Source organism: Rhodnius prolixus, unplaced genomic scaffold (assembly GCF_049639745.1).
Source record: "Rhodnius prolixus isolate KJV_2025 unplaced genomic scaffold, Rpr scaffold_5, whole genome shotgun sequence".
NCBI lineage: Eukaryota > Metazoa > Arthropoda > Insecta > Hemiptera > Reduviidae > Rhodnius > Rhodnius prolixus.
The window spans coordinates 22,828,296-22,855,570 of record NW_027411624.1 but is presented as its reverse complement, the minus strand read 5'-3'; the positions used below and the strand labels follow the sequence as shown (position 1 = coordinate 22,855,570).

General features: G+C 35.9%; 1 protein-coding gene across 1 annotated transcript in view; it reads right to left on the bottom strand.

The window, feature by feature from the left end:
- The window catches only part of Cals (calsyntenin 1), a 72,654-nt gene that overhangs the window by 26,013 nt on the left and 19,366 nt on the right, over nt 1-27,275 (bottom strand). The window contains exons 4-6 of the mRNA XM_074136591.1: nt 2,821-3,029; nt 2,550-2,696; nt 2,147-2,338 (exon numbers count right to left, since the gene is read on the bottom strand). Coding sequence (XP_073992692.1) covers nt 2,147-2,338; nt 2,550-2,696; nt 2,821-3,029 — 548 coding nt within the window. The remainder of the gene's footprint in view (nt 1-2,146; nt 2,339-2,549; nt 2,697-2,820; nt 3,030-27,275) is intronic.

The window sequence follows — 27,275 nt, the reverse complement described above, 5'->3', positions numbered from 1 at the left end:
CTAATTTTTTTAATGATTTAAGGCGCGTCAACGTCTAAGGTTATTGGCGCCCGGAGCTTTTTTCTGAGCATTGTCGGCCTACGGACAGTGTTCTCTCGTACTTTATTATTATTAAAGGCACTTTATTATTATTATTATTATTACTGCCAGGTCCCAATTAGACAAGTTAACGAAATATGAAGTTTAGCTTCCAGCGATTTCGTATTTATTTATTTAAGTGTGAATGATTATGTACATTATACTCATACACACGCGCGCGCGCGAGTAAATATAATATTATAATTATAATAAAAAGAGAATAATCGAAGTAACTATAAAATTAACCTATTTAATATTTAATTACAACCGTTTAAGTTGAGAACACACATTTTAAGCAGCTAGAGACCATGCGAGCTCTTTAGGTGTCTGTTGAAAATGTTTTCCTTTCAGTTCAAAATCTCCTTCCCACTTACTCCAAAAACTACTTCCTTCCCATGAGTTCAATATTAGTCTTTTGTCTAGGAGAAGTTCTTGATCGTATTAGTTTGCGGCCAGTGGTTTGGTGGTTAAACTTTTGGCATCAGATATACATATATATAACAGTTGTAAGGGGAGTTTCCAACAGATTTGCTAAACATGTACTAGCCACCTCTTAAATTACTTGACCGATTTAGTGATCCGTAAGTAGCTTTATCCAAACCAACTTATATTTATTACTTTTACAAAAGTAGAGTGGCAATTTATCTGAGAATTTATATTATTTTGTATCTTACACTAACTATGTAAATTTTATTAGTTAGTTGAAAGGATATCTAGTTAAGTATAAGACATAATTTAGCTTTTGCAAGCTTATATAATACATAAGGTTTCAATTTGGTTATAGAAACTATATTAAACGCCTCAGGTTATTCTGGTAACTTCTTCCATCGAAATTTCTCTACTTGTTTAACAAGTATTATGTTCTTCAAAAGATACCCATAACTCAGAAATTCAACAATTATCTAAACTTGGTTTAAAACTTACTAGATGAAACTGAAGCGGTGCATCAGAAGAAATTTAATCTAAAGTCGGGTAATAACTCTTAGTACTACTTTCACCTGTAGAATTAAATTTTAAAATTTTAATTTTACACGATTGTTTATAGCAGAGTTTCCCAACCTTTTTTTTGGCTCGCGTACCACTTGGTAGTACATCATGCTAAATTGTACCACTTCGTAAAAATGATTGTACTTCGTGAAATTTGTTATTCCGAGTGTGTTATTTCATTATCTTTATCTTTATTTGTATAGAGATACAATGTTGACCAACATTTTGTAATAAGTTTTGAGAATTCTAAAATATATTAAACATAATGTTATTTACTTTATTTAAATCAGTTAAGTACAAATGTTCCCTGTAACTGTCTAAAATTATAGAAATATTATGTTTGTGATAAAAGCATTCATTCTAATGAGGCCAAATCTTCTAAATTAATTTCTTTCAAGCATTCAACTACCTTATAAGTACCAATGAAATTTAAAGTTGCTTGGATAGAGCTTACTCATTACAATCAGTCTCTTTAAGTAGATTTTTACATAGTTATCATTTAAGTTCTGTCACATGATAATTCTATTAAATTTTCTTTATCTTTTATTGATAATGATGTAGCTTTCCTAAATTTTCTTTATAGAAGGGGTTTGAAATCCTCACTTGTCTATTGTGTTTTCGGGTTTTGGTAAACACTCCATGAAAGAAAATTTTAATCATGTTGAATGTGCTATTATATTTTCTCGTGTATCTTGAGACATACTATATTCCTGTAGATATTAACAACTTTACTATTTAATATTTAATTAAAATAATTTTTATGGATTTTAGGAAAAAACGTATCTATGATATTTTTATTATTATTATTTTTTTAAATTTATTATGTCCGCCATTATTGATTACTTTTCGCGTACCACCAACCAGCAACTCGCGTACCACGTTTTACATTTTAAATCCACAAAATTTATGTATTACAAACTTAAAGAAAAATTATGTTATTTCTACGACAATGGTTCTAGGAAAGATGATATGATAAATTGATATCAGATAAACATGACACTAAAGGAGCTAAATATAAAAAACTGAACTAACTTAGAAATAAACTTAACAAGTATTTTTTTTTTTTTTTTTTAATAATTACCGCATATTTTCCTCTGACTAGTAACAGAATATGTATCCCTGTCACAACCTTTATCAATATGTTTTGTAGCTAGCGATAGTTTTGCATGGACAGCATGAACATTGCATGGCATGTCACAAAGTTTGAGTTGGGCAGCCGGGAATAAATCTTCTCTACCACTTCCAGGAACGTAATCAACTCGTTCAGCAATGCCTAAAAAAAAGTTATAAAAATTGATTTCTTTGCTATTTGATGTAAAAAGTTTAAAAAGTATAATATATATATATATAAAACTCTGTAGCAATGATAGTGACAGTAAAAATCAAGAATTAAACAACTTGGTAAAGAAGTGGTATAAAAGTTAAGGGCATGATAATTTTAGCAAACTTTAGAGAGAAAAAAAAATAAAATATGGCTACCTTACCTTTCCAGCCAACTTTGCAGATCCTGTTAACTTTGACAGTAACCATAACCGGTTGTGACTGTTTCATACCACAATCATAAGCAACAACCGAAAGGATATGATTATGACTTCTCTCATAATCTAATGGTTCAGTATTTCTTATTGTGCCTGCAATTTTCAAGAAAGAAGACATTTTAATAAAAGGCAAACAAACAAAGTTAGAATTTTTAGAAACATTTTTAGAAATATTACAGCAATAATTATTAAGAAAAATTAAATATATTACTATTACCTTCGTTATCAATAGTAAATGGCTGATCAGTAGTAAGTATTTCATATTTGCAAATATCACCAAATTTTGGTGTACAATCTCGGTCAGATGCTTCGACTCGTACAATTTCTGAGAAAAGACGACCTTCATCAACTTGGCATACGTAGGACGGTTCTAGGAATGCAGGTGCATATTCATTGATATCAACCACCGTAATATGAACTGTAGCGCTGGAAAATGAAATCAAACACTTATAAATATTTAGAAAAATTATTGTTTCAGTAAATAGAATTTGTTTTTTTTTTGAAATTGATTGTATTGAAATTTACAACTGCTGGTGCAATTGAAGAGCTTGGTGCAAAAAGGAGTTATCTACATTTTTTTCAGAAAATGTGTTTAGTGGCGCCCCCTATTGTACGAGGGTCGTTTGAAAAGTCCGTGCAAAGTCAGAGAGATAGCACCACTGGCGCGTATCGAGGTTATGTTTAGTTAGTAGCATCTCTTGGAAGAACACACACCAAGTTTCAGCCAGATCGGTCTATTTCTTTGTGTTTGGCATTCGTTTGAATCGAGGAAGTCGAGTGATTTTCAAAAAATGGACGAAAAAGTATTTCGTGTGCTGATTAAACACTACTTTATGAAAGGCAAAACGCCTCAGGAGACTAAAGAGAAGCTTGATAAACATTATGGTGACTCTGCACCTTCGATTAGAACAGTTTATAAGTGGTTTCAAAATTTTCGGAGTGGCCATATGGGCACAAGTGACGCTGAACGTTCTGGACGCCCTGTTGAGGTTACTACTCCAGAAATCATTGATAAAATCCATCAAGAGTGAAGGTGCGTGAGATTGCTAGTGCTGTGGGCATCTCGAATGAACGGGTACATAATATTTTGCATCAACATTTGGACATGACAAAGCTATCCGCAAGATGGGTGCCGCGATTGCTCACGCTTGACCAAAAACGAAATCGTGTGAAGTATTGCAAAGACAGTTTGCAGCTGTTCCAGAAGAATCCGCAGGACTTTAAGCGTCGTTTCGTCATTGTGGATGAAACATGGATACATCACTACACTCCTGAGACCAAAGAACAATCTAAACAATGGGTTACCAAGGGGGAATCTGCGCCAAAAAAGGCGAAGACCGTTCCTTTGGCCGGAAAGATTATGACGACTGTCTTTTGGTATTCGCAAGGAATAATCCTCATCGACTATCTGGAAAAGGTTAAAACTATTACAGGTGCATATTATTCATCGTTATTGGACCGTTTGAAAACCGAGCTGCAAGAAAAACGCCCACGATTGGCCCACAAAAAAGTCCTTTTCCATCACGACAACGCACCAGCTCACACCTCAGCAGTTGTGGTCGCAAAATTAATGGAAATAGGGTTCCAACTCGTTTCACATCCCCCCTATTCTCCAAACTTGGCTCCCTCGGACTACTATTTGTTCCCCAATATGAAGAAATGGCTGGCGGGAAAAAGATTTTATTCAAACGAGGAGGTGATTGCAGAAACGAATGGCTATTTTTCAGACTTGGACAAATCCTATTATTCGGAAGGGATCAACAAACTAGAGCAGCGTTGGACGAAGTGTATAAGCCTAAAAGGAGACTATGTTGAAAAATAAAAAAGGTTTACCCCAAAAAATTAAGTAGTTTTTATTTTTGCACGGACTTATCAAACGACCCTCGTATGTTCAATTCTACATCTTTTGGTGCATAAACGAGTCTTTATGCAGACTTGTTTATTATTATTCTCTAACCTAGGTTAGATTTGGAGCAAAAATGAGTTTTCTACTGCAGATAACTATCTTTTGCTCCAAAATATGACGCAATAATTTTTTTTTAATTAGATTTATATAATGTTTATATTAGGTAGATATTATTAATTTTCTTTTTGACAGGCATAATAATATATCTAACATTCGCTTCGACAAGACACAAAATGCCACTTAAAAGCTCAAAAACAAGAAATCTGTTGACTAAAGTACTTAATATTTACTCAAGTTTTACTGAAAATTATGATTTTCAGTGAAAAAAAAAAGAGTTAGCTGCAAAATAATTTTTGCTTATAGCAAGCTTAAAAAATGCCTTAAAAAGTTCAAATTGAGCCTCAAATGACACCATCACATTATATTAACTAATCTTTACAGCAGACACAACATAAGGAATACATCTTAAAGTATATTTAGTTATTTGCCCCTAATAAAAATTTAAAAAAAAAAACTGTAGATCAACTCCTTTTTGCAACAAGTAACTTTAGTTACTTCTACAATAACATGTGAGAAGTTACCAACCGTTAATGGCTAGCCAATGAATCAATTATTGATTCACCGACACAAAGTTAAATCATGAAGCCAATGCCGACTCATTCGACGGTTTGGGTTGTCTGGAAGTGTCCAAAGATGAAAACTGATCAATGAGAGGATTGTGTTTTGCGTAAAGGCGAGAATCAAATTTCTTGTAAAAGCATGGTGTGATTAAGACTTAAATGAAAGGTACAATTTAGATTTGAATAATGAATAGATCTGTTAGAAACGTCATGTAGAGAGCAAACAGTAATGCGACGCAGAATTTTTGGATTTAGTTTAGCGTCAATAGTGATCGTCTATTAACGAGTCTTACCATTAATTAGTTAGCAGAGTATTTTTGAAAGAAATAAAGATAAATAAACTAAGTCGTTAGGTTAATGATGCTCTTCGATTTTAATAAGGGTTGCTTATAAATGAAAAAAAAAAATCTGTGTTCACAATTTTCAAACACAGAGAAGTGTTCAGCTCAGTGGGTATAGTTCAATAAACCTAAACTCATTAAATTTTGCGACAGAACATGTCGCTGCAAAAATCGTAATGCTCAGTATTCCACGAAACACTAATGAACACTATTTTAGAAATAATCAGAAATATCAAGGACCTCTATTCAAATAATTTTTTATATCATCTTTATCAGTAATAATTAAAAATAATAAATCTGCTAACATAATGCACCATCATCACTAAGTACATCATCATAATTCTGGCTGATTAAGTACGTCTAGTCAACTTATTTATTTATTATTATTATTTTTATGACAATCAGCAGTTTACAATTTGTGAACTATTCATTTTTACTGAGTTATTGAATTTATTATTTATTATAAGAACTAACTAATAGTTACGGTAGACGCATTTTCCAGTGTCAACATAATCATAACATTTATTTCTTACTTAGGAATTTACACCGCTTGCATTTCAGTCTAGACCTTCCCAGACCCCTATTATGTTGTAATGATCAAGATGGTATGCTGGAATACAGCTGCGTTTCAAGTGTTCACTTGATTTTAAAAAATAGTCTATATTTATTTTATATGTAAAAATGATGGAACAAAAACAATTTTTTTTATGTTACTTGTAACCAGTAATGGCGGTGGTAGCTTCCAGGCTAAGGCTTCTAGGGTTTATTACGAGGGTCATTCAATAAGTAACGAGACAAATTATTATTGCTCAAAAACGGTTTATTGAATCAGTACAAAACTTTGGTTACTTTTCAACATAGTCCCCAGCAACACTTATACACTCGTCCCATCTTTCTGCTAATTTGTAAATGCCCTTGGCATAAAATTCTTTGGCTTGATCTCGAAGCCACTTTTGCACCTGATTTTTTACCTCTTCATTGGATCGAAAATGTATCCCTCGTAGACCATCTTTAAGGGGTCCAAACAGATGAAAGTCTGATGGGGCGTGGTCGGGGCTGTAGGGGGGATGTGGAAGGATCTCCCATCCCAGTTTCTGAAGTTTTTCTTTCGTCAGCTGTGCCGTATGTGGACGGGGGTTGTCATGAAGCAAAATCACGCCTTCAGTCAAGAGCCCACGGCGTTTCGTTCGAATTGCAGGTCTTATTTTGTTTTCCAGCATGTCACTGTAGTACTGGCTGTTGATTGTTCTTTGGCCTTCAAGAAAATCACAATAAATTGGCCCCTGAAAATCCCAGAATCCTGTAAGCATGACTTTACCGGCAGATGGCTGGGTCCTGAATTTTTTCCGAATGGGAGAAGTCGTATGCTTCCACTCAAGGCTCTGTCGTTTTGACTCTGGCTCACAGTGGTGGATCCATGTTTCATCACACGTTACAATTCTTTTGAAAAAACCTTCTCCTTCAGTCGAATATCGATTTTTCAACTGTTGACTGATTTGAAGCCGGGTTCCTTTGTGAGCGTCCGTGAGTTTTCTGGGCACCCATCTCGCGCAGGTTTTCTTGTACTGCAGCTTGTTGTGGATAATATTATGGACAGTTCCAACACTCGCGTTTACTTTTTCACTTATCAGTTCAACGGTGATACGCCTATTGTCCCGAATTAACGCGTCAATCCGAGATTCGAGAGAGGAAGTCCCAACTTCGATCGGTCGTCCACTGCGTTGCTCGTCAGAAACTTTTGTACGCCCACTTTGAAACTGTTCTACCCATTTGTAAACGTTCGAACGATTCAAACAATTGTCTCTGTACACTTTTAACATTCTTTTGTGGATTTTACTACCTTTCTCACCTCCCGCGACTAAAAATCTGATCACGGCACGTTGTTCTTCCACGGTGCAATTCTCGAGCGGACTCGCCATCGTTAACTGAGTAAATTTGAGGTTATGTTTACAAAATATAATTGAACAGCTGATCAGATGTCATCACAAGGTTGCCAACTTTATGTCCTGAAAGTTTCATACGGATCAATTTAGCTGTTTTTGAGCAGTAGTAATTTGTCTCGTTACTTATTGAATGACCCTCGTAAATATATTTTCCAAAATTGAATTTATTAATTTTTTTAAAAAAAGGGAAGGGATTAGCTATGTGGTTAGCTTATTGGATTCCCAAGCTGGCCCTTAGATTTTTGTTCTTCCTAGAAGCTTATTACAAGTCCGGTGATGGGACAGTGTTTTCTGTAGAATAGAATAGATTAAATTAGGGCGGCCTCAAGGCCTACGCCACCGCGACCCCTATGGATCTATTGTGGCTCCCCGACTTTAGAGAGCACACCCTCCAGACCCTTCCGCTAAATCAGACTCTTAATTCTGGAGAGTGGCCCTGGGTAAAGCTCACAGGCCTTGGTTTTTCCTCTCCGAGAAGTAACATCCCTAGCCCAGACAAGCCCCTCACACTGGCACAACACGTGCAGTGCCGTTTCCTCTTCTTCCTGACAGAACCTACAAAGGCTATCATCTGCCAGGGCCATGCGATGCATGTGTTTTCTGAGCCTGCAGTGGCCAGTTAATAGGCCTACAATTATTCTTCCCTTCCTTAGATTTTCTCTTCCTAGGAGCTTCTTACTGCTCACTGTCCGGTGATGGACAGTGTTGTCTGTAATGAGAGAACACTGTCCGGAGGCCGGCAGTGCACTGAAAAAAGCTCCGGGCGCCAATAACCTTAGATGTTGACGCGCCTTAAATCATAAAAAAAAAAAAAAAAAAAAAAAATTATTCTTATAGCCCCACGGCCTTGACGGATTAATTCTGCGGCCGGTCGTGTTATCTGTAACGAAAGTACACTGTCCAGAGCCCCGACAGTGCACTGAATAAAGCTCTGGGCGCCAATAACCTCAGATGTTGATGTGCCTTAATTCATTTTAAAATGATTAAATAATTCAACACTAAATTTCGGCCTCATAATAGAATTTAGAGTAATAGTTTGGAATTAAATGCTCTATGAATTAATCAAAAGGCAGTACTTCAAAACTTACTAGAACTACAATAATTGAATTGTGAGAGTTTAACACTACATTATTTTCCATCAACTGAGCAGTGTGTGAAACAATCATACCATTTCATTTATTTGTTGTAGGATAATAAGTGAAGCGCCTTGCTACATCAACCCGTCTTTACAACAGGAAAGAATTGTTTATAAGAAGCAATTGCTAAAATTTAATTATTTTATACTACTCCCTTTTAGCATTGTAAAATATTTTTGAGCGCCTTTTTACAATAAACTCTGTTTCATCATTATCTTTACTGGCACTACAGCCCAATAAAGAGCCACGGCCTCCTCGATGCTCTTATGTCAGTCCTCTCGGATTCATTGCGGCAGCCATCCAAATCCTGATGCAAAATAGGTTTTTGACATCCTCTATCGCACAAACTAGGACGTCCAACTCTCTAGCCTTTTCTTCATAACTTTTCTTTTTTTTAGAATCTCGGAAATGTCCATCCTAACAACATGTCCTGCCCATCTTAACCTGTCCATTTTAATGATTCTCATGTTGTCAGGCTTCTTGTACAGACGTATCAACTCCCGGATTTGTCCGCCGTTGCCAGATTGCACATTATTTTAATAAGCCTACTATCCTATGAAGGATTTTACGCTCAAAGGTTATATCAGGAAAGATTTTAACAATATACTATTAAATAACGAGACTATTGCTGTAAAAAATGTTTTTTTAAATTTATACATATTTAGTTATTATCACCTTCAATATACACCCCTCCCCTATCCCTACAACGCTCCATGCGAATTTACCATTGTTCGAAACAGTGCTGGAAGTCTTTTTCTGTCAGCTCCTGCATGACGCGTGCCGCTTTTTCTTTCACAGCTTCAACGGACTGAAATCGTGTCCCTTTTAATACAGATTTGACTTTGAGGAACAGATAAAAGTCATATGGGGGTCAGGTCAGCCGAATAAGGCGGTTGGCCTAAAACTGGAATGTTGTACTTGGCTAGAAACGTCTTGACAGGCAATGCAGTGTGAGCCGGCGCGTTGTCTTGCATTGGAGAAACCCGTGACTTGTTCTTCCACAAATAGGGTCATATTTTCCTTAATCTTTCATGGAGTTGAGCAAGCAGCTCACGGTAGTAATGTTGATTAATTATAATCGATATTTTCATCCGTTTTGGAAGTGGAAGGGCGACCCGGGCGGTCATCATCTCCGACGTCTTCTCGGCTATCTTAGAAACGCTTGAACCACTCAAAAACTTGCGCACGTGATAAACATTCATCGCCATAAACTTCTTTTAATAAAAGATATGCGGTTTTACCCAGTTTCATGTGAAATTTCACGACAATTCGTTGCTCTACTAATACATGTGTAGTATCATGTTTTCGGTAAAACGAAACTAACACCTCCTTACACAAACGACGATTCCGGTCAGACAGATTTCTCTACAAACACGTGAGACACTGCAATCTAAAGAGAAGGCTTTACGCTGCATCAGTCTCGTTATTTAATAGCCAAAGCCTCGTATATTCCCTCGATATATAATTTTTACAACATATATAATTCCCAGTAATACTACGGGTAATGAAAACTGTAAATTCACTGAAATAGTAAATTTCAGGGCAACCAGGTAGCACCAAAAATATCAAATCCGAACAATCAGCGACTTACTTTTTAGACACTAAGTGACGTATTATATAGGTCAACAATAACTCGCACTTAGAACCGTTTGTACGAGGGTCATTCAATAAGTAACGAGACAAATTATTATTGCTCAAAAACGGTTTATTGAATCAGTACAAAACTTTGGTTACTTTTCAACATAGTCCCCAGCAACACTTATACACTTGTCCCATCTTTCTGCTAATTTGTAAATGCCCTTGGCATAAAATTCTTTGGCTTGATCTCGAAGCCACTTTTGCACCTGATTTTTTACCTCTTCATTGGATCGAAAATTTATCCCTCGTAGACCATCTTTAAGGGGTCCAAACAGATGGAAGTCTGATGGGGCGAGGTCGGGACTGTGGAAGGATCTCCCATCCCAGTTTCTGAAGTTTTTCTTTCGTCAGCTGTGCCGTATGTGGACAGGCGTTGTCATGAAGCAAAATCACGCCTTCAGTCAAGAGCCCACGGCGTTTCGTTCGAATTGCAGGTCTTATCTTGTTTTCCAGCATGTCACTGTAGTACTGGCTGTTGATTGTTCTTTGGCCTTCAAGAAAATCACAATAAATTGGCCCCTGAAAATCCCAGAATACTGTAAGCACGACTTTACCGGCAGATGGCTGGGTCCTGAATTTTTTCCGAATGGGAGAAGTCGTATGCTTCCACTCAAGGCTCTGTCGTTTTGACTCTGGCTCATAGTGGTGGATCCATGTTTCATCACACGTTACAATTCTTTTGAAAAAACCTTCTCCTTCAGTCGAATATCGATTTTTCAACTATTGACTGATTTGAAGCCGGGTTTTGTTTGTGAGCGTCCGTGAGTTGTCTGGGCACCCATCTCGCACAGGTTTTCTTGTACTGCAGCTTGTTGTGAATAATGTTATGGACAGTTCCAACACTCGCGTTTACTTTTTCACTTATCAGTTCAACGGTGATACGCCTATTGTCCCGAATTAACGCGTCAATCCGAGATTCGAGAGAGGAAGTCCCAACTTCGATCGGTCGTCCACTGTGTTGCTCGTCAGAAACTTTTGTACGGCCATTTAGAAACTGTTCTACCCATTTGTAAACGTTCGAACGATTCAAACAACTGTCTCCGTACACTTTTAACATTCTTTTGTGGATTTTACTACCTTTCTCACCTTCCGCGACTAAAAATCTGATCACGGCACGTTGTTCTTCCACGATGCAATTCTCGAGCGGACTCGCCATCGTTAACTGAGTAAATTTGAGGTTATGTTTACAAAATACAATTGAACAGCTGATCAGATGTCATCGCAAGGTTGCCAACTTTATGTCCTGAAAGTTTCATACGGATCAATTTAGCTGTTTTTGAGCAGTAGTAATTTGTCTCGTTACTTATTGAATGACCCTCGTATTAACAATTTGTCTTTTTTTGTTCCTTAATAAAGGGCTCAAGATTTACGATTTCAGTACTTCCACTCGCGAGATTTTAAAAATATTTAAGAGTACAAGACGTTCTTGTATCAAGAATTTTCAAATGAAGAGAAATTTTAAAAAAATACTCGCTTGAAAAAAAAAATTAACAACTCTTTCTCCTCTAAAAATTTTAAGACTAAATGTGTGCGTTAAAATAATAGCGTACTATATTTGCTGACTGTGTTGGAATTTGGTCAAAGAATGTATGAGCATAAAAGTAGCATTATAAATATGTTATCAGATAAGGGTTAGATTTATTTAATTTCATGGTAAAAAACCATGTGGGAGCTGAAATAATGAATTCCTTTTTTGGAAAGGTGAAAGTAGAACGCACCATGTGGGTGTCCATTTTTTTTTTTTTTTTATCTTTTTCTTTTTTTTACTTAGAGATCTGTGCATGGTTAGGATGTGCGTTAAACAGATGGAATAGAGAGAGTTAAAGTAACTTAGACATCATTTATTTACTCGAGGATTTCACAATTCCTTCATAAGAATGGTACTACGTTTAGTATCATTAATTTGTATGTAAAGGAACTGTCTTCATGTAAAGACAAAGGTCTTGGTCTTGGTGGTTATAGCTATCCTCTTAAGTATCACTTCAGCTTGATGTACGATCCAACGTCACATGTATTATATAAGGAGGGTTGAAATTATGAAATTAAAGAAAATTCCACAATCAAAAATATTTCTTTACTGAACGGATTTATTTATAAACCATTTTTGATTGATAATTTTCTCCATATGTTGTGGTAGACCTGTTGTATAATTGACAGAGTTTCCCTTAGTTTTCATTGTTTGTAAAGTCAGAATTGAGGAATGTTATATTTTGTAAGGTGGAAGTAAAATTTTTGTTGCAGCTTTGGAAGTGTATTGTGAAGATTGTAGTGGACAAGCTGTAAGTATTGTTAGTCCATATTAACATTTGGAATTCGTATTTTTAAATCTAGTATTTACAAAAGTCTATTTGCTTGCAAAAAGTGTTGGATTTTATATTTTCTTTTATGGAAGGAGAGGGGGCGCATTTCAACATCACAAGTTAAAATGTGCCGCCCTACCGACCTGCAAGTTTGTGACTTTTTATGGGGTTTAATCGCTGAGAAGGGGAAAGTGGTCCGAAGCTACCTTAAGAAGCGCAACAAACCGAATATTTTATTCAAACTTCCTAAACCCATCATCACTTCAGGCACAACATCCCGAACTGAGTCATTCTTGATTTTTGAACTAGATTTCAGTGATTTAAAAGAGAAAGTAATGTAGTAGTGAGAGAAATAACTGATAGAAGGTAGATTCAGAGTAAAGTAATATCATTTCTTTCTATTTTATATTGTGTTCAAAGGTACCACACCAGTGGGGCAGATAATTAACATTTGACACAAAAAAATTTAAATTAAAAAAATATAGATATACGAGGGTCGTTTGAAAAGTGCGTGCAAAGTCAGAGAGATAGCAACACTGGCGCGTATCGAGGTTATGTTTAGTTAGTAGCATCTCTTGGAAGAACACACACCAAGTTTCAGCCAGATCGGTCTATTTCTTTGTGTTTGGCATTCGTTTGAATCGAGGAAGTCGAGTGATTTTCAAAAAATGGACGAAAAAGAATTTCGTGTGTTGATTAAACACTACTTTATGAAAGGCAAAACGCCTCAGGAGACTAAAGAGAAGCTTGATAAACATTATGGTGACTCTGCACCTTCGATTAGAACAGTTTATAAGTGGTTTCAAAATTTTCGGAGTGGCCATATGGGCACAAGTGACGCTGAACGTTCTGGACGCCCTGTTGAGGTTACTACTCCAGAAATCATTGATAAAATCCATGATATGGTGATGGATGACAGAAGAGTGAAGGTGCGTGAGATTGCTAGTGCTGTGGGCATCTCGAATGAACGGGTACATAATATTTTGCATCAACATTTGGACATGACAAAGCTATCCGCAAGATGGGTGCCGCGATTGCTCACGCTTGACCAAAAACGAAATCGTGTGAAGTGTTGCAAGGACGGTTTGCAGCTGTTCCAGAAGAATCCGCAGGACTTTAAGCGTCGTTTCGTCACTGTGGATGAAACATGGATACATCACTACACTCCTGAGACCAAAGAACAATCTAAACAATGGGTTACCAAGGGGGAATCTGCGCCGAAAAAGGCGAAGACCGTTCCTTCGGCCGGAAAGATTATGGCGACTGTCTTTTGGGATTCGCAAGGAATAATTCTCATCGACTATCTGGAAAAGGGTAAAACTATTACAGGTGCATATTATTCATCGTGAACAAAATTTGACCCACGTCTCAAAAAAGATTCGCCATCCCTGCTCTAGGGAGACTAGAGACACTCCCTCCCCTTAAAATTCTCGCATCTCCGCATCTGGGTGTGCGCGCCTACAAAAAGCAATATTCTTTTTTTAATTAGAATGATATTGCGGCAAATAGAAAGTCGTATTGTTGTTCCGCTATAAAGTTTTCCGTAACAAAACGTTATTTTTTGCCCATAAATAAAAGCATTGTTTTAGCGTAAGAGGAAATAAAGAAAATATTTTGATTCAGTGAATGTTAACCCACATGCAAAGACCGAATAAGTTACGTACTTCATCTTTATTCAAATTAAAAAGCTAGGTAACAATAATAAAGAGAAAAAAATGATAACATAAAATTGGTTTCCTTCAGTATGAAGTATGTAAATTAAATCAAACATAACCTCTCCTCTAACTCGCTCTCTTAATGGTATATTTCCATATAGTCTGCACTTCTTATTACTTTCGAGTTAATATTGTTTCCTAATTTTCAACAATAGCTCCATCTTAAAATCGTGAACAACTGATGTAGTGGAAAAAAGGCTCAGTGATTAGATTGTAACAAAGCGCGGATCCCCCAAGAGGGAGAAGGAACGCAGGCAATCCAAAATGACCATTGTTCCCTGCCCACCACTCATCTCTTAAGAGACACCGGGGCTTCAAAACCAACAAATCCGGCTAAAGATGGCCAGATAACTGGGCAATAAACTAATAAAAGTAGCAACAGGACACTAGTGAGCATGGCGACTCAATCGTCCAGTGCACTGAATAAACCTAGAAAGTTCGTTAAGATTACCGAGTCTACGGTAGGGAAACATTTAACCTCCCGAAGACGAGAAATCTCTAGTTTCAGAATAAATACCTCTACAAAGTGCCGCACAGTTGCATTGGCCTCACCACAGCCTGCGCAGATTGGCGATTGGGTTAGGCAGCATTTAAAAAGATGGTACACTAAAGTTAATTCAATGGGCTTAGTGTCAACAGTGTGGAATTTGAAGAGTACAAAGAGTTGGTGGTTCTTTGTGGAATACCTTCGCCGCTTTGTACAATGCAGAACGGAGGGTATTTGGAGTGGAAATACTAACACCTTCTCCGGAGTAGTGTCTGTTACTATCAAAATACAATTAGTGAAACCCATGAAATTTGAACCTAATTGTTTAGAAGTGGGAAAAATAGCAGTAAAAAGAAAACCGTTTTCTCGCCGTTTCCTGGTTTTTAATTTTTTAAAATTTTTATCTGTATAACAGTTCAATGTAGTGAAAGATATTCCATCTGAGGGCACATCCGTCAGCGATGATATCATAAAAGAATTGACGTTATAGTTTCAAGTTACTGGCAATTTAAAAAAAATAAAAAATTGAAACAAATGAGCTGGCAAAGATGGGGTCTTCTCATCCTTCGAAACCCCAAAGTGCCTATTGCTAATTACTAGCAGTGCTGCCACAATCAGAGAGCGGGTATTACGATAGACATGAGATGGTACCAACTTGAACTTTTAGGCCCAGTCGAGGAGATTTATAAAGGAATGTTAAGCCTAAAGATTCTTTCAAGATCATCAAAAAGAGTTGGAAAGAGATCTAAGGATCATTGCAGCATTGATTACTGGTGGACATGCACCAGTGACTCGCCATTAGTTTCAACATAAAGGTAAATTCAGCGGGTTCAGTGTCAACAGTGAGGAATTTTGAAGAGTACAAAGAGTTGGTGATTCTTTGTGGAATATCTTCGCCGCTTTGTACAACGCAAAACTGAGGGTATTTGTTGTGGAAATACAGCAGAGAGATAAATTTTATAAACCTGCCGCTGACGAATTTGAGAAGGTACTATTTTGGGACTGGTAGGTTCAAGTTAAGCCAGAGAGAAGGTTTGAATGTGTGAGTTAGGGTTTTTATATTAGGTAGATTAGGGGGCCACTCGTGGCCTAGGGTCCAATGCCTTAGAGCATCCCGAATATTTATAAGAAGTTTTAAAATTTTACTATATTTATTACAGTAAAAGAATTCAAAAGTTAAACTAGCATCAATATCTATTCTTCGTGATAGTTAAATATTGAAGAATGAGAGTTATTATTTAGGTTGTGAGAATTTGATCAATAAAACAAACCCTAAATTTTCGTCAACGAAATGTTTCGACCAATTTATTGTTTTTCTCAGAATCTAGGTTATAAATAGATAAGGTTAGCACCTTAATTATTATTAAGTTACTGCAATATTCATAATTATTAAAATCAAAAACTAAAAATTAATTAACATTACATTTATAAAATATTCATTGTAATAATTTATCAATAATCCAATTATTATTATTATTAAATTAATTTTTCTAATGATTAACAAAATAATACTATATAATATTGTAATATATGTGTGTAATCAAGGCCCTAAGGAAGTCAATAAATTTGTTTAAAATTTAAGTTTTTTCTTTATTAACCAAATCCTCGGCAAAACACAATCCCAATAATAAGTTAAAACTTTTAGATTAATTTTGTATTTTGTAATCTTTGTTATAAATATAGTTAGCCATTTATTACTAACAACAGTACCAGGGTGAACCACCCACTGAATCTGCGGGTACTTCACTATTGTGAAAACTGTTCCGCCCTACTAAGCCTTAAAGGCAAACTAACTTTGTTCCTCGGCTCGTAATCTTAACACAGAAAGAGATACGTAATAATTCTAAGCATTTTAAAATACTCTCAAAGTGGAAATGTCTTCGGTGAGAGTCCTCATTATTGTTCTATATGTCCAGACAAACTAGAACATAACAATGTTACATTTTGAAACTAATTTTAATTAGTAACTCATAATTATTATAATAATTATTCCCCAAATAATAATGACCTAGTAAATTTAGTGTTGCTTATTTTCAATTATAGCACACCCTTTGTATAAAACACAATTCCAACTCAACGATTCTAAAACATACCCTTAAATACATACGAGGGTCGTTTGAAAAGTCCGTGCAAAAATAAAAACTACTTATTTTTTTGGGGTAAACATTTTTTATTTTTCAACATAGTCTCCTTTTAGGCTTATACACTTCGTCCAACGCTGCTCTAGTTTGTTGATCCCTTCCGAATAATAGGATTTTTCCAAGTCTGAAAAATAGCCATTCGTTTCTGCAATCACCTCCTCGTTTGAATAAAATCTTTTTCCCGCCAGCCATTTCTTCATATTGGGGAACAAATAGTAGTCCGAGGGAGCCAAGTCTGGAGAATAGGGGGGATGTGAAACGAGTTGGAACCCTATTTCCATTAATTTTGCGACCACAACTGCTGAGGTGTGAGCTGGTGCGTTGTCGTGATGGAAAAGGACTTTTTTGTGGGCCAATCGTGGGCGTTTTTCTTGCAGCTCGGTTTTCAAACGGTCCAATAACGATGAATAATATGCACCTGTAATAGTTTTCCCCTTTTCCAGATAGTCGATGAGGATTATTCCTTGCGAATCCCAAAAGACAGTCGCCATAATCTTTCCGGCCGAAGGAGCGGTCTTCGCCTTTTTTGGCGCAGATTCCCCCTTGGTAACCCATTGTTTAGATTGTTCTTTGGTCTCAGGAGTGTAGTGATGTATTCATGTTTCATCCAGAGTGACGAAACGACGCTTAAAGTCCTGCGAATTCTTCTGGAACAGCTGCAAACCGTCCTTGCAACACTTCACACGATTTCGTTTTTGGTCAAGCGTGAGCAATCGCGGCACCCATCTTGCGGATAGCTTTGTCATGTCCAAATGTTGATGCAAAATATTATGTACCCGTTCATTCGAGATGTCCACAGCACCAGCAATCTCACGCACCTTCATTCTTCTGTCATCCATCACCATAACATGGATTTTATCAATGATTTCTGGAGTAGTAACCTCAACAGGGCGTCCAGAACGTTCAGCGTCACTTGTGCCCATATGGCCACTCCGAAAATTTTGAAACCACTTATAAACTGTTCTAATCGAAGGTGCAGAGTCACCATAATGTTTATCAAGCTTCTCTTTAGTCTCCTGAGGCGTTTTGCCTTTCATAAAGTAGTGTTTAATCAACACACGAAATTCTTTTTCGTCCATTTTTTGAAAATCACTCGACTTCTTCGATTTAAACGAATGCCAAACACAAAGAAATAGACCAATCTGGCTGAAACTTGGGGTGTGCTCTTCCAAGAGATGCTACTAACTAAACATAACCTCGATACGCGCCAGTAGTGCTATCTCTCTGACTTTGCACGGACTTTTCAAACGACCCTCGTAGCACTCCCTTTGTATAAAACACAATTCCAACTCATCGATTCTAAAACATACCCTGAAATACATACTAGGTTAATTTTATTTAAAAAATTATCCGCTTTTCATTAAAATTCTTAAAAAAAACTCACCATGTTACACGTTAATGAGCGTAAATATATAAAACAGAAACATAGGTGAAATAAAATTCTCTACACCAAACTGAAGATGATTTAACCTCTGATGACAGATGAAAATCAGAAGACAATTAGAAATTGAAAAAATCATGCGTGCTACGATGTATAAAATCAAAAATAAAAAATAACCTATGTACTTTAACCTAAATAACCTTTCATAACCTATGTACTTTATTAACATTTAAAGAAACGAAAATTTTTCATTTCCAAATGTTCTGAAAAACAAACCAAATCACACTAAATTAATGTACATATAAAAAAATAATTGGAACTGGATAAATATATCTTAAATTCATCTTTTTTCACCGGATATAATTCCTAACTGAAAAAAAAATAGGTTTGAAGGGAATGTCTTTTCAAAAAATAAGAGGAAACGTTTTTATTGAGATCTGTGAAGTGAATATCACAATAAAAGGAAGACGAAAATTAATATGAGACGCTCATCTGGTAAATTTAATTCAGCGAAATGTTTTCTGAAGAGTTGATCATTTTTAGTATGTAATGGGTTGGCAAATAAGTTCGTTCGGTTTTTATTTTGGTATAGATTCATTCCGATTTTCTTTTTGTATTTTCGGCGCAAGCGCACAACTCGACTGTTCATTTGAATGATTATGTTAAGCTTAACCTTTCTATGAATTTCGGTTTAACAAACATTACTATTGTGCTTGCTGCGTAGATGTAAAGATGGAAGAAAATAAAGTGCATTTTCGTCATATTTTGCTCTATTATTTTAAATACGGCAAAGGAGCTGCAGAGGTTCATAAAAAGATATGTTGTGTTTATGGTGATGATGCCTTAACAGAACGCGTGTGCCAAAAGTGGTTTGCCAAATTCCGTTCTGGAGATTTTGACATTAATGATGCGCCCCGCTCCGGTCGCCCGACTGAGATTAATTCAGATGATGTCAAGAGCGTAATCGATAAAGATCCATGCGAATCGGCGAGAAAGATAGCAAGTGCACTTAATATAACATATACGAGCTCCAAAAATCATTTGCGCTGGCTCGGATACGTTTCTCGGCTCAATGTTTGGTACTGCATGAATTAATCGAGGCCAACTTAGCCACTCCATTTGCGATTCGCCGCGGAAACGTTAAGAAAACGACCCATTTTTAAAGCGGATGGTAACGGAAGATGAAAAATGGATCGTCTACGATAATTTAGTGTGTGAAAGATCATGGAAGCACTGCAGTGAGCCGCCGCAAACAAGCTCGAAGGCGGGATTGCATCCGAAGAAGATTATGCTCTCCGTATGGTGGGATTATAAAGGTATTATCTATTACTAGCTGTTACCGTCAGGCAAAACAATTGATTCAACCTCATACTGCTTGCAGTTAACTAAATTGGACCATGCAATCCGCACAAAATGTGCAGAATTGGCAAATCGCAAAGGTGTCCTCCCCCCTCCACGACAAGGCCAGACCGCATACGTCATTGACCACTCGGAATAAACTGCTGGGATATTTTTGCCTCATCCTCCGTATTCACCGAACCTGGCACCTTCTGAAAATCATTTATTCTGATAGTTGCAGAACTCCATGAACGGAAAAACTTTCGATAATGAGAAGACTGTCAACAAACATTTGGTTTGGTTTTTCGACGATAAGCCGCAGACGTTCTACGAACGTGGTACAATGAAGTTGGTGGAAAGATGGCAAGAAGTTATCAATAAGAATGGTCAATATATAATTGATTAAAATTTATTCTGTGTATCAAAAAAATTGTTATTTATTCCACTTTCAAAAACCGAACGAACTTATTTGCCAACCCATTAATTTCCGCGGCCATATTTTACTGAATATCTTGGAAGAAGACTAGCCGATGATCTTAGAATTCTTGACGGTATTCAACTACTTAGTACTAAAACCTTCAAATAACCTGGTTTACCCAGTGATACCAACCAGGACAATATTTACTACCTACAATAAGCACAATATACACCAAAAAACCTTACACAGAGGTAATTTGGTTTATCTTTTATTGCTTAACAAGCAAAATTCAAAACTTGCATACACTTATAGGTAAATATTATTTTACTGATTAATAGCAAGATTCGGTGTTTCGGCGCTTTTAAGTGTATACACATTAATTACACCACAGGTAACCGAGTGGTTAGTGGAGAGGACCACAAAGCTAATATATATTGTGTGGTATTGGGGTTCAATTCCTGGGTCTAGGCCTTGGATTTTATTTTAATGGTTAATATGAGCTTTGTAGTAAAGTATGTTTAGTTAGTTGCCTCGGTTCAGGGCACACCTAATTTTGTAGTTGAACTGAAAGCCAGTCTGAAAAAAAAAAGCCTGCCTCCTCAGATACAGAGAACAGTTGATAACCTCATGGCTAACCTGGCTTGCGAGCCAGAAGAGGCATCTTTGAAGGCACGGTACATGCTTCACAAGTTGAGTGAAGTGCATTATTTGATAAATTAAGGAATAAGTTTGATCCTTTACATGAAAGATATTGATCACAGAAATATGTGGCAGGAGGTTTCCAATGATTTTGGTAATTAAACGCAACTCTCCCAAAATTACCAAATAATTATTAAACCTTGTTTGTAGCAGATGTAAAATTAATTTTTAGCCATTTTGTGTATGCTTGAGAACATCTAAAGCTCTTAACATTTGATTTTTCTTAGAAAAATCACTCGGAAAACGACTTATTTCCCGATATTAAGAAAAATACTAGCTTTACTGCCTTGCAATATTTTTAGTAGAAAGGGGATGAAAAAAATACATAAAAATGACCTATCGCGTGCTCTTCTTTCTCTTTGATAACAAGTTAAAAAAATTGAAATATGATTAATAAATACCAGATTTTGAAATGGCCTAGCACCTTTAATTTTGAAGATATCGAATTGCGGTTTCCGGTTTCTTTCATAACCTTTTTTATCCTCTTTAAAACTGTGTATATGAAAATGGGGGTCAACTGCGAACCCTCACTTTTGGACGCGCGTCAGCCGCGTATACGGGCAGGAATCTAAAATCAAGTCACATATTCTGAAACTAGAGGTGATGGGCAACAAATTTTTCCTCTACCATTTTGCGCTCAGATCAATCGTTTAAGCATGAAATATTTTTTTTTTAACATGGTTGTAAAATTGTGTCTTCTGCCTTGTCTACTTACCTAACTGAGTGTGTTTTTTTTTTTTTCTTCTGCTTCTTTTATAAATTAATAACCGCAAACGATATTAGATGGTCTGAACATATTTTTTAAGGTATTGAAAAGAACGTGATCCGTTAGCCATCCCGATTAGCTAAATCATAAATTGCAAAATACGTGGGTGGATCAAATATGAACCAGACTTTTGCTTTAGAACATTTATTGGTACAGTAAATACAATTTTGAATACACCTTATTTTTCTAAATAATCTCCTCTTTTATTTACACATTTTCCCAATCGAATCAGACGTTTTTTAATTCCGTCATCAAAGAATGAATCTGGTCGTGTCAGTAGCCAATTGCGCACGAACGTTTCTACACCATCGTCGACATCAAAGTGATGACCTCCCAGGGGTGTAATGATGCACCCACGTCTCATCACAGGAGACAATGTGACCTCAAGAAAGCAACTCCCTCTGTTCGATATCGTGTCAAAAATCTTTCACAGACGGCAAGACGGTTTGCTTTCTGCTCTTCGTGAAGAGGCGAGGAACCCACCTTAACGACACTTTTCGGTAACCCAAATCATCGGGAATGATTGATTGGGCACTCCCTATACGATATTCCAACGTGTGCAGCAATTTCCCATATTGTAAGGCCGGCGGTCTCTTTCAATCATCTCACGGATCGCAAGAATATTCGCGTCTCACTGGTGTTTCTTCGAGGTCGGCGTGCAAGGGTCTCATTTTGCACTGACTCTCGGCCATCGGAAAATTTTTTTGTGCCAGTCGTAGACTTGGGTCCCTTGAAAACGTTTTTCCAGCGAACTGTGCAGTTAGTCGACGCAAAATTTCGGCAGGTTTTACGCCCTTCCGGGATAGAAATTTAATAATAATGCGTTGCTCAACAGATATGGGTACCTCTTATTTAGACATGGTGCTACTAACAGCCAAACTGCTCTGGCGAGCCGGACCGAGTTACTCACCTCCACTTCACATAGTCAACCAACATATATTATGACGTCACGTTACTCACTTCACCCTGGGAGCGTCAATAAGAAATGTCCGGTTAATATTTGATTCACCCTCGTAAATTAATTAATTAATTAAATAAAATAACCTGATTTTCCAATCACTTTGAGGATTTTAAAAAATTTGTTTATAAGAACTCTATCCATCATTAGTTATTTAGAAGGTAAGTAAAAGGTAGGACAGTCTATTCTCTCATGAAGTAGTACAGAAAATCAATGGAGGAATTTTCTGCCGACGGTGTTGGTTTCCTTGGACTGGATTTACAATGTAAATGCACTCCATATAAACCAAGCTCCTTTTTTTTATTCCCTTTATCTTCTTGTATCAACATTATATTAACTTTTAATAATAGATCATTAAAATGCTCTAGATTTTTTTTCTTTTTTTTAATATTAAAATTACATTTCATTATTACCAATAAATTAAAGTAACGCATTAGTTCGATGAAGCATGATTGTTGCTGAATTTGCTATTTAAATATCTGTTACATTTTCAACAGTTAAGTTTTCTACTTTCTCTAACTTTAAGTGATATATTGAGAAAACATATAATGAATTTTTCAGTGAAAACACTTTTCTTGTGTTTGGAAATTACAGTCCAGTTTTTCCGCTTCCGAATTCCTATTTTTTATTATTATTATTTGATTTGGCCAACCTTTTTTTTTAGGAACTAGGTTACCTTCAGATCTTTCATTGGGCGCATTCAGCAGACAATTCGCTGAATGGCGCACTTTTAGCATCGCTCTAACAACATGTTGTGGGAGCGGACGCCATCTTATGGAGCGGAAATTTTCTATGCTACTTCGACGGAGCGGTGATCGCTACTAGCAGAGTACGTGTATTTATAAAAACAATTTTGAAATTTTCCCAATTTTTTTGGTAATTAAACGCAACTCACCCAAAATTACCAAATAATTATTAAACCTTCTTGTTTGTAACAGATGCAAAAATTAATTTTTTAGCCATTTTGTGTATGCTTGAGAACATCTAAAGCTCCTTAACATTTGATTTTTCTTAGAAAAATCACTCGGAAAACGACTTATTTCCCGATATTAAGAAAAATACTAGCTGTACTGCGTTGGCAATATTTTTAATAGAAAGGAGATAAAAAAAAAATACATAAAAATGACCTATCGCGTGCTCTTCTTTCTCTTTGATAACAAGTTATAAAATTGAAATATGATTAATAAATACTAGATTTTGAAATAGCCTAGCACTTTTTAATTTAAAAGACGAGTTATTTTTTATTTAACCGATTCCTCGCCAATATTAATTCGAAAAAAGGTTTCAAGCGACGAGAATTGCCTGAGGACATTTACGTAGTTTGTATTATGTAGGGTATGAAACATGATGCGCCCGAAATTTACATAACAGTGGCAATATAAAGGTGGTTGCGAAATAGTGTAGTTTTTGAAACATAAAATGAAGCATTAAGGATTTTTCATAATTTAAAATTGCACTTTATTATTATTATTATTTGTTTTTTTTAATTGGTAGCCACCATAATACAAACAGTATCATAACCTCAAAGCTATTAAATCTTAAAATGAAGATGATCATTGAATGCCAAATAAATAAATAAATAATGAAAATAACAATTAATTTCACAATATTTTAATTCACAATTTCGCCTTTTTTTCTTAAAAAAGAATATTTTTTTTAGAAGAGGCTGTACGTTCAACTACAGATCATGGAATATGGACGAAGGTGAATAGCTAACTTGAGTTTTCTCTTAATACGAGGGTCGTTTGAAAAGTGCGTGCAAAGTCAGAGAGATAGCACCACTGGCGCGTATCGAGGTTATGTTTAGTTAGTAGCATCTCTTGGAAGAACACACACCAAGTTTCAGCTAGATCGGTCTATTTCTTTGTGTTTGGCATTCGTTTGAATCGAGGAAGTCGAGTGATTTTCAAAAAATGGACGAAAAAGAATTTCGTGTGTTGATTAAACACTACTTTATGAAAGGCAAAACGCCTCAGGAGACTAAAAAGAAGCTTGATAAACATTATGGTGACTCTGCACCTTCGATTAGAACAGTTTATAAGTGGTTTCAAAATTTTCGGAGTGGCCATATGGGCACAAGTGACGCTGAACGTTCTGGACGCCCTGTTGAGGTTACTACTCCAGAAATCATTGATAAAATCCATGATATGGTGATGGATGACAGAAGAGTGAAGGTGTGTGAGATTGCTAGTGCTGTGGGCATCTCGAATGAACGGGTACATAATATTTTGCATCAACATTTGGACATGACAAAGCTATCCGCACGATGGGTGCCGCGATTGCTCACGCTTGACCAAAAACGAAATCGTGTGAAGTGTTGCAAAGACGGTTTGCAGCTGTTCCAGAAGAATCCGCAGGACTTTAAGCGTCGTTTCGTCACTGTGCATGAAACATGGATACATCACTACACTCCTGAGACCAAAGAACAATCTAAACAATGGGTTACCAAGGGGGAATCTGCGCCAAAAAAGGCGAAGACCGTTCCTTCGGCCGGAAAGATTATGGCGACTGTCTTTTGGGATTCGCAAGGAATAATCCTTATCGACTATCTGGAAAAGGGTAAAACTATTACAGGTGCATATTATTCATCGTTATTGGACCGTTTGAAAACCGAGCTGCAAGAAAAACGCCCACGATTGGCCCACAAAAAAGTCCTTTTCCATCACGACAACGCACCAGCTCACACCTCAGCAGTTGTGGTCGCAAAATTAATGGAAATAGGGTTCCAACTCGTTTCACATCCCCCCTATTCTCCAGACTTGGCTCCCTCGGACTACTATTTGTTCCCCAATATGAAGAAATGGCTGGCGGGAAAAAGATTTTATTCAAACGAGGAGGTGATTGCAGAAACGAATGGCTATTTTTCAGACTTGAACAAATCCTATTATTCGGAAGGGATCAACAAACTAGAGCAGCGTTGGACGAAGTGTATAAGCCTAAAAGGAGACTATGTTGAAAAATAAAAAAGGTTTATCCCCCAAAATTAAGTAGTTTTTATTTTTGCACGGACTTTTCAAACGACCCTCATAATACATTAAATAATTTATGTAAGAGGGTTGGAATAAACAATTATGGGGTATTAAAAAAAAAAAAAAAAAAAAAGACCTTTTAAAGAAAACCACAAATTCAACATAAATTGTTAATATTGTTGAGTAAGCCATATTCATTAGTGACTTAATTCATTAATCCAAAAATAGAAGATAGAATATTGCCAATTTCAATCACAATTGTTTTGTGATAATAAATTAATTAAATAAATAAATTATGACTGAAATTGGCAATAATATTTCTTCCTTTTATAACCTCCTTATTGTTTTGTTTTATTTCAGTTGGTGTTTTAGAAGAGTGGGGAATGTGGGTAGTTCACTTAATATTTATAAAATGAAGGTGTTTTTATTATTAAGAATGTTGAAAGAATAATTGTGTAAGTTATAATAGGCTATTAAACAAAAGAGAAGTACTTAAGATTGTCTGCAAAATAATAAAAGATGTTTAAAAATCAAGGCCTTGCCTTTTATCATTAATAAAATGCTATAAAATAAGATTCTTGCATATATGACTCATTTATATATATATACATATACAGATGTCAAACATTGTGCGACGTTTACAGTGTAATTATTTATTTATTTTATTAATGCTTTTCTTTTATTTTTAAGGCACTATTTTGTTTTATGTTATTGAGGTTATGAAAGCTAGGAGCTTTTACTGTGCCAGTCTCCGTTCTGTTGTTAAAACCAACACTTTCCTGACAGTAAGTTGTAAAAAGCTTCTAGGAGGAGAAAATCTAAGAAGCCAGCAGCTGGATTCGAACCTGGGATATCCTGCTGCGTGAGAATCCAGCTTGCTAATCACTTAGCTAAAATCTCTTCCCCTTATTAATGCTATCGTTTAAAAAATACATCCACTTGTTTCCATAAATAGAATAATGTAGAATTTATTAAATTCAATTCTCAATTGGGTATCGTCGGGTCCAATTTGACCCGCGCTTTTTTTTTTTTCTGGGTGGCATTTTGTAGGAATTAACTATAAACATCTCCCCTTCTCTGAATGAATTCTCCTCTTTCATCCTCATCAACAATCGGCCATACAAATCAGTCGTTCTTGAGCAGTGCAAGTAAGTAAAATATAGGTTTTGGGTCAAATTGGGACCCGACAATACCATTTACGTTACAACTTTTTTTCTTAATATTTTTTACTTTTATGTTTTGGAGTTTGTTTTCTGTTCTATTTTTTAATATTATTCTATAATATTCAATATTATATAGTAAATATTACAATAATATTTAATATTATTGCTGATTCTCTGGTTCTGTTCAGTTAAGCTGGTCCATGAACTAGGAAAGCTAAATTTGTCTTACTCGGGGACATTACGAAAAGAATAAAAAAGAAAAACCCCTCTTATATAATTCCAAATAAAGAAAAACTACCGTCGGAACTTCATTGTTTGTTTTTACTGGCAACAAAACGTTGGTTTTTTGTACCAAAACAAAACTAGTATGTTACACGCGCATCATGATAATTCGGTACTTGCAGAATTATGGAAAAACAATTATGTTTTTCTTTAGGACTTTTCTTTTCTTGGAATGAACATCTAACTTTAAGAAAATAAGGTTTTTCAGCAACTTTTGCATTTTTTTTAACTTTTTTTTGTTTTTCTAAATCTTATGAAACAAATTTAACAAAATATTCATCATTTTCGTTTGCTACATAAATTTTCTAACAAAAACTAAATCGACTTTAATTCTATCAATGACCTTTTAAAAGTAATGTGCATTTAAAGTTTCGGGTCAAAGCTGACCCGACGATACCAGTTGAAGCTGAGATTTTGCCCAAAGAATTGCAATTAAGGATTAAACTGCTCTTCCTTTTTTGTTTGTGTCAA